Source organism: Chenopodium album, chromosome 8 (genome assembly GCF_948465745.1).
Source record: "Chenopodium album chromosome 8, dcCheAlbu1.1, whole genome shotgun sequence".
NCBI lineage: Eukaryota > Viridiplantae > Streptophyta > Magnoliopsida > Caryophyllales > Amaranthaceae > Chenopodium > Chenopodium album.
The window spans coordinates 67,621,947-67,630,553 of record NC_137841.1 but is presented as its reverse complement, the minus strand read 5'-3'; the positions used below and the strand labels follow the sequence as shown (position 1 = coordinate 67,630,553).

The following is an 8,607-nucleotide window of genomic DNA, read 5'->3' as shown; positions in this document are numbered from 1 at the left end:
TTCTTCCCCTATACATGAAAACAAACCTACAAACCTACATCAAGCACTACCAACACGAAATTAAAATAAATAAATAATAATTAAAAACGATAAAATAATAACAAACGGTTAAAATAGATAAATTAGAAACCCTAAATCAAATAAACATTTTTAATTTGAAAAAAAAAAACCCTCGAAAAATCCTAGATTACAAAAAAAAAATAGAGTTAAATTACCTATAACGAAGTCGTCTTCTTCGACAATCGACACAACTTCGTCAACTCAGAGAACAAAATATTCAGATTCGCTACGAATGACCTTGAAATTCCCAACTCAAATTACACTAATTTAACACAAATTTGTTGATTAAAACAACAAATCGATGTTAAAAATGAAGAATTTGATCGGAAAATTTCATGAAACCGGAGAGAATGTAACATAATCTAGAGTAAAGTTAAGGGTTTTGATCAGAATTGATTGCTGAAATCATTTTAGGGTTTCAATCGAAAACTGGAAATTAGGAATTTAGGACTGAGGAGTGTATAAGAGCAACTCCAATGGTTAGCTAATTGTGAAATTAGCTTGACATGCCACCTAGGATTGCAAAGCTAATCTACCTTGTAGCTAATTAATCCCACAATGGTTAAGCTAATTTTCAATAATTTTATTTATTTATTTAATTTTTTTTAATTCCCACAATTTGCTAAGCTAATTAGCTTAGCTAAGCAAATAGTTTTGCCCAGCTAATTTGGTAATGCAATTCCAATGGTTAAGCTAATTATTTATTAGTTTTATAAATTGCAAGCTAGTCCTAATTTTACATTGTTGGAGTTGCTCTAAGGTGGTGAATGAGTACGCGGTAAATGGTGAGATGGAGGTTTGCAACGGTCATTGATACAAGTTACAACTATACAAGTACTATCACGCGGAAATGTTTTTTTTTTTTTTTTTTTTTAACTCTATATATGCATTTTTTATTTTTTATTTTTCCCGTCAAAAAAAATATATTTTAAATTTTTACTCTATCATTCATTTTGCATTGCCTCTTGTCAATATTTTTATTGTCTCTTCACTTTAAAAATATACCTCCTTCATCCTTTAAAACATACGAGAATTAAGAAAATGAGAGGTTAAAATACATACTACAATACATAAAAACAAAGAGTAAAGTATAAGAAATGAGAGTAGACCACAAAAAATAAGTACTGATATGCATGTGGGTGGAGGCACAAATGTTTAGATAAAATATGAGGGTAATTTAGTTACTTAGGTGGTTGAGTGAATGAAAATAAATGAGGGTAATTTGGTATTTTATATAGTCTAAAATGTTAAAATATGAAATGATAAATACATGATGCGCAGCCAAAAATAAATACGAGAATCATATTGGGGACCGTGATCTAGTATGGAGTAAAATAAGTTTAATTCAATAAAATCACTAACTTGAATAGATAGTATGTAAAAATTAATTTCATTTTGTAAAAATAATTTCAAAGTAGTTTATATAATTTTAATTTAGTAAAAATAATTTTAGTTCAACAAAAATAAGGTATAGTGAACATGGCCTAACTAAAATCTAAATAAACTTGTATTTTGCACTCTTTTTTAAAGAAGATCATATAACGAAAACAACAAAACAACGACAATCACATTATGTACCCAAAACACTAGGAAGGACCAATGTGAGCACACTTCACACGAGCTCACTTGCTAAACTCTAGATCAAGAGACAAAGTTGGGCGTCACTTTGAGCATACATGATCCACACTGCAACTTACAAACACTCTATCACAAAACATCAATCTTACCCATGCATTTGAATATGAGAACGAGAAATAGTTCATTGTTGTTGATTCAAATGAGACAAGAATCCTAATCCTTGATGGCAAAGGAGGAATTCATTGAAACTCAAGATCTTGAATATTGCCCTCAGACTACCCTTGAACCTTTTGTCAGACTAACTTGAAATGTTGTAGATGTGATCAACTCTTTCAAAACATGCATGGTTTGCATTTATGTCGATTGTGGACGATCGAGAAGAAACACTCAAGACCCTTTGAGTAGAAATGGCTTGGTTCTTTAAGCCACGTAAAGGAGGAACCAAAAGATTAGAAGTCTAAATATGCTTCTGTGAATATTTCACCTCTATCAAGATTTAAGTTTTACTTATTAGGACAACCTAAACCGTCATTACTAACATAGACCTCAAACAATAAAAGCTAAGCACATTACCATGCATAAGACGCTGCATATTAGATGATGCAATTTGAAGAGATGAACCACAACATCCACAATAATCGATGTTGGTTCAAACCATTATCCGATTGTACTGACTCTGGACTAGACGACTCCAAATTAGAAATCTTCTCAAGTGGAGAAACCCCACTAATAGGACCTTCAACATCACATTCCATGTTATCCTCATTGGGCAACACCTCGAGAATGACCTCCATATATCTCACAAACATCTTGCTTGTCCAAAGAAGCAATTTCAGAAGAGGCACAACACAAAAGCCTCTCAACCTCCTGTAATTCCTTTAACACTGCCATATTCCTCGAATCTCTAGTAATGCTTACAAAGGTAGGATTTGGCAAATAGAAGATCATCTAACCCATTAAAAGCAAAGGTTCTCCTAAACAAGCATTAAGTATGATAGGAATCATACCTCAACACAAAACGGGACATAATATAATTAAAGTATCAAATAGCAAAAGCCTTTAAGAACGATGAGAAACTAACTAAAACATAACATTAAACTTTTGCTAAATTACACTTGGAAAAAACAAGCTTAAACTTGCGTTTTTAGAACAAGGAATTACCTTCCTCCGTGAAAACTTTAGAACAAACTAACACATTATAAGAATAAGCCATGGAGTCAAGGATACGAACAACATACTTGTCATTAAACTTAGCAAGAAGATGAAACACGGCATAAACAAGACACAAACCCATCCGTTTAACAATAGGATAAATTATACAAAAGTACAAAACACCTAAAGTGTAAACAACCCTCACCACCTCAATATTTTACGGGATAAAAGATGAAATTTCGTATTCCGTAGTATTTTCTCATTTTCTCATACGGAGTATACACAAATACGAGTACACAATAACACTCGTCTCATTTTATACGAGCAGAGTTGGCTTGATATACCAACCGACCTTGTCATAAAAGTCTACGTGCATTAGGTGTAGACACCCAACCACCATTGTTGAACACGTCCATCTTCTTCTCTTTTATATTCCTTCTTTCCCAAATTTCTTCCTTTATATATTGACCAATTAATTTATTCATTGCAATATTTAATTACTCATACAAATAGAAAAGTCTCATACTTTCAAACACCCAATCCAAAATTAAAATAATCCCTAAAATTTTTTTCTGTAATTTGATCTACTAACTACCAAATTTCAGCTTTGCGGCTTCTGGGTATTTATTGATCGCCGCCATGGATGCAACCTCGAGCTCTGCCGTGGTTTCGCAGCTGAGATTATCATCTCCCTCGCTTCGTAATTCCAAATCCAGATTCTTTGAGTGAGTTTTTGGGATTCGCCATTTTATTTTACTACGTATATTCTTACGAATTGATTCGATTTTGTGATTTTTGCATGCTTGGATTAGATTGGGTATTCTTAAAATTTTAAACTTTGTTTTGAATTTAAATGGTTCGTGGGTTTGATCCACCATTTAATTAGAAAAATTCTGATGTTAATTTTAGCATTTTTGATTGATTTGTTGTTGTTGCCTGTTGGCTTTTTTTTTTTCCTGGGGTTTGATAGAAATTAATATTGCATGTATTAGTATTACAATTTACAATTTCTCAATTTATAACTTAGGAAGAATTTGCATGTTCAATTTACATATTTGACACTTTTTAAAATTCATTTTGTTTAAATTCTATTGGAATCAAAGTTATTAAAATCGGGATTCTACTTTGAATCGGAAGGGGTCGTAAAATCGAATCGTAGAATCTTACCGACATGTATAATCAAGACGTCAAACATAAATTTAAATAAATATATTGAAATTATGAGTTTAAAACCTAATTATTGATAGATAATAGTTATTTACCCATTAAGCAATCAATACTTGAATATATATTTTTAAAAACCTATATAAACATGTTTGTTACTTGTAAGGATTTCGCTAGTTTAGAAAAATATGTAAAATCGGTTAGAATCGTAAATCGAATCATATGATATACATGAATCGTAAAATCGTAAGATTTTAAGATTTAAATCGGTATTTTAATAACAATGATTGGAATTGCACATTGTATAATGTAATTCGTACTCCCTTGTTTTCTCCGTATTCATATTTGTGATTCTTTCTTTCCTGCCTTTGTGGTTTCAATGCTATATTACTATCCTTGTTCGGAATTAATTGTCACGTTGATAGTGTAATCTTTAAGTGAAAATGGGGATATGAAATCTGTAGACTAGAAATGTAGCAACGAAGTTGTTAAACTAGAAAATGTAGTAACAAAATCCGGACAGATGTGGGATTTGCCAGTGTTGTGATTACTTTTACTCGTTCAAAATGGATTGGTTGGGTACATGGATTCGAGCGAATCTCATTCCTGCATCTTACACCTTGCTATTGCATTATTCTGTTGGCAGGTCATGTCCACAAATCAGAAACTACATGCCTCCTTGTAGATATACATGTAGGAATTCGTCATCCGGCTCATATGCAATCATGTCTTCTGAGTCAGTGGAGAGTAAAAGCAGCAGCATTAGTGGATTTTCCTATAGTCAACCAGAGAAGAGAAGTAATGTAGTGGGTAAAACATTTTGTTCTGCTGCTTTATACACAAGCACTTATGACGAGGGCTTGGCTATATCTCCCTCTCATGTTGTGGAGGAAAAGATTGGGGTGCTTCTTTTGAATCTTGGAGGACCTGATACTCTTAACGATGTTCAGCCGTTCTTATATAATCTATTTGCCGACCCAGTATGCTCCCTGTACTTGTTTGTTTGTTTTTTTATAGCACTAGAAGATAGATGATATTATTAAATTTATCTAATTAGTGTCTCGTAACTATTGGATTAGGACATCATTCGCCTTCCGTCGTTGTTTCGTTTTCTGCAAAGACCCCTGGCTCAGTTGATTTCTATGCTAAGAGCCCCTAAAAGCAAGGAAGGCTATGCTTCTATAGGAGGAGGTTCACCTTTACGAAAGATAACTGATGAGCAGGTGAGACAAGTTTTCTTTATGGACCGTCTACTTTCTTCTCTTCCATATCCTTGCTAAATTATTTATGTGTTTTGGGTTTTGTAATTCCAATAGTTTGCTAAGCTTATTGAATTGAACTCTGTTTTGAAGGCAAATGCACTTAAGATGGCATTAGAGGCAAAGAATAAGAATGTATCTGTCTATGTTGGCATGAGGTACTGGTACCCATTTACAGAAGAGGCGGTTCAACAGGTTTGCTTTTGTCATTGTACTCTTTCATCATTGCTATAATAAGAGCACTTGTTTCAGTAAAACCTGTCTCTATTATGGAACCCTCTTAGTTCCTTTCACGATCTGCTGTATGCTGTCTTTAGAAACTGAACTGCATTTAGTAGTATACGTACCCATAAACGTGTATTGCTTATTCTACCTTTTTGGACCACTACTTTGCCCCTTAGATTTAGGCATCAAACCAAGTGCAGGCATATAAAGTGGATTATTACAGTAACAATCATGAGTTACAATATTCTGATTTGCTTTCTTGTGCTGTAGAAAGTGATGCTAGTTGTGGAATTTTGTGTTTGTTCATTAGTATTATTACCATTGCACTAAAGGGGAAGGTTTTGATTCTTTACATTGGATCTTTCAGTTATATAGTTTCATATTATTATATTAATGAATATTATATGTTAGAGTTTGTGCTTATGTTCGAAATGATGTCTGCTCCAAGTATCTATTTCTGATTTCTGTAGCCTGTCCATCTGTCCTATGTAAAGTTATGTTGGAGCAATGCAGTTGAACATTCTTCATTTAATTTTCAGATTAAGAAAGACAAGATTACAAGACTTGTTGTCCTTCCTCTCTATCCTCAATTTTCTATATCTACAACAGGCTCTAGCCTCCGAGTTCTCCAAAACATTTTCAGGTAAACTTGTCTTCAGGATGTAATTGGGAAATTGTTTGTATACGTTTTCATACCTTATTGGCTTACAAAAATTTAAACATTGTCAGGGAAGATGCATATCTGTCTCGCGTGCCTGTAGCTATCATCCGATCTTGGTACCAGCGAGAAGGTTATATCAAGTCCATGGCTGACTTGATTGAGAAAGAGCTGCAATCCTTTTCCATGCCTGATGAGGTATGTTAGCTCTTCCATTCAAATGTATATAGTTTTATTCAAATGTACATAATTTTTTGGTTCTGGCCATTTGATTTTGAAGCTTTTGGAATTTTAAACTGTCATTGTTGTCACCAATGTCTAGGTTATGATATTCTTTAGCGCTCATGGTGTGCCAGTAAGTTATGTTGAGGATGCTGGAGATCCATACAAAGATCAGATGGAGGATTGCATCTTCTTAATTATGAGAGAGTTGAAAGCTAGAGGAATCGATAACGGACATACACTTGCTTACCAGGTTTGTTATGAGCCTGCATGGTTTCCAATCTCTTTTAGTAGTTTTTTTTTTTTTTTTTTTTTTTTTTTTTTTTTTTTTTTTTTTTTTTGGGTGTTTAGTGAGCCACATCTCATTTAGTAGTTTCATTGCTGCTTTCATTTCCCGTCTATGTTCTCGTGTCTATACCTCCCAATATTTATACTGAGTATTCAGATGTGTTTTTATATATTCTCTTTGCTAATTTTATTTCTCATACCCTTTTTGTTCAGAGTCGAGTTGGGCCTGTGCAATGGCTGCAACCTTATACTGATAAAGTTCTTGTTGAGCTTGGCCAAAAAGGAGTAAAGAGTCTGTTGGCTGTTCCTGTGAGGTGAGTTGCATATAATCGAGCTTACTTTTGTCTATGCTCTACCTACTATTGTTGGACATATTGTGGCGCTAACAACTTTTCATGCATAATTGAGTGCCATTATTGGATGCTGCTTACCAATGGTGAGATACCAATTTTCTGATTTTGTACAAGATTGTTTCAAGTGAACATGTAGAAATTAGATATAGTAGTAGATTCAGTATGGAGTTCACCAGTTTTTGGAGAAAGAAAAAATAGTGAGTAATACTTTAGTTAGTTGTGTTGACCATTCTCTAGTAATTAGTAATATTGAAATATGCCTGTAAAAGCACTGATGTCAGGGTTGATAAAAACTAAATTTGCCTTATACCTGTATTGTCTGATTAGTAATTTTTATTTGGATTGTTGCGTGTCAACTTTTTGCAGTTTTGTGAGCGAGCACATTGAGACTCTTGAAGAAATTGATATGGAATACAAGGAATTGGCGCTTGAATCTGGCATTGAGAATTGGGGTCGGGTTCCTGCTCTCAATTGCACTTCTTCTTTCATCAATGATCTAGCTGATGCTGTCACTGAAGCTCTACCTTCAGCAGCTGCTATCACAACCAGCACATCTGAAGAAGTCGATAGTGATCCGGTCAATTATTTTGTAAAATTGTTTTTCGGTTCACTGTTGGCCTTTGTCTTGCTTTTGTCCCCAAAGATATTTTTGGCGTTTAGGAACAACCTTTTGTAGAAATAGATGGAAGACTTACCAGATTTTGAAGCCTCACGGTATACATAAAACTGACTGCAGAGGAGAATTATACGGAGTAGAAAATATGGACTTAAGAGGATGCTTATATTCTTCCTTTTGAGCTTTTGCTCAACTTCCATTCCGACAAATACTAATGCTCAAGATATTAATGGCTTACATTGCCGATTTTTATTTATTACAGTAAGATATATTTTTTGGCAAAATAAAAATAAAGTTGTTGAGTTGGTAACCACTTATTATTGTTGCATGTCTCTACTGATTTTGCCATGGCCACATAACCTGTATCTCTTCTTCTTGTCACGATACAAGGATATTCCATCCTCATCCCCTTTCCATATTCAATGACGCCCACCACAATATTTATCGACAAAAGAATTATCATCTTCAAACGCCGCGGTACTTATCCCTCACTAATACTAACCTTTATAATCTATATAAAGTAAAACAACAACCGCCGACATCATCACTTTTTCAAATTGTACACAGTTGTGATTAAAATTTTTCCCGCCTAAATTAATTGCTGACATTATATTTTTATTTTTATTTTTTACCTTAAATTATTATAATAGTTATTTTTAAAAATAATTATTATATTATATTATATTCCATATATTATTAGGGTCGATAAAAACTAAATTTGCTTTATACCTGTATTGTCTAATTAGTAATTTTTATTTGGATTGTTGTCGGTCAACTTTTTGCAGTTTTGTGAGCGAGCACATTGAGACTCTTGAAGAAATTGATATGGAATACAAGGAATTGTCGCTTGAATCTGGCATTGAGAATTGGATTCTAAAATAACATTCTACTCTTTGTTCTTAGAGCAAGATTAGCGCAGTCTTATCTTAAGACTTTAATTCATTGCCAAATCAGCTTTTTAGATTAATTTAATTATTTTTTCTAATTTATAATTATGTTAAGACTCCTTAAGACTCGATAAAATTTATCTCT

At 33.3% G+C, this 8,607-nt stretch overlaps 1 protein-coding gene across 1 annotated transcript; it reads left to right on the top strand.

Moving 5' to 3' along the window:
- The first annotated feature begins 3,170 nt into the window (after positions 1 to 3,170).
- Positions 3,171 to 7,892, top strand: LOC145556361 (ferrochelatase-2, chloroplastic-like). The gene is made up of 9 exons (XM_081618012.1): positions 3,171 to 3,515; positions 4,601 to 4,934; positions 5,034 to 5,177; positions 5,307 to 5,408; positions 5,978 to 6,081; positions 6,168 to 6,294; positions 6,419 to 6,571; positions 6,820 to 6,920; positions 7,326 to 7,892. The coding sequence occupies exons 1-9, from the start codon at positions 3,430 to 3,432 to the stop codon at positions 7,633 to 7,635; spliced, it is 1,461 nt and encodes a 486-aa protein (XP_081474138.1). The 5' UTR covers positions 3,171 to 3,429; the 3' UTR covers positions 7,636 to 7,892.
- The last annotated feature ends 715 nt before the right edge of the window (positions 7,893 to 8,607 follow it).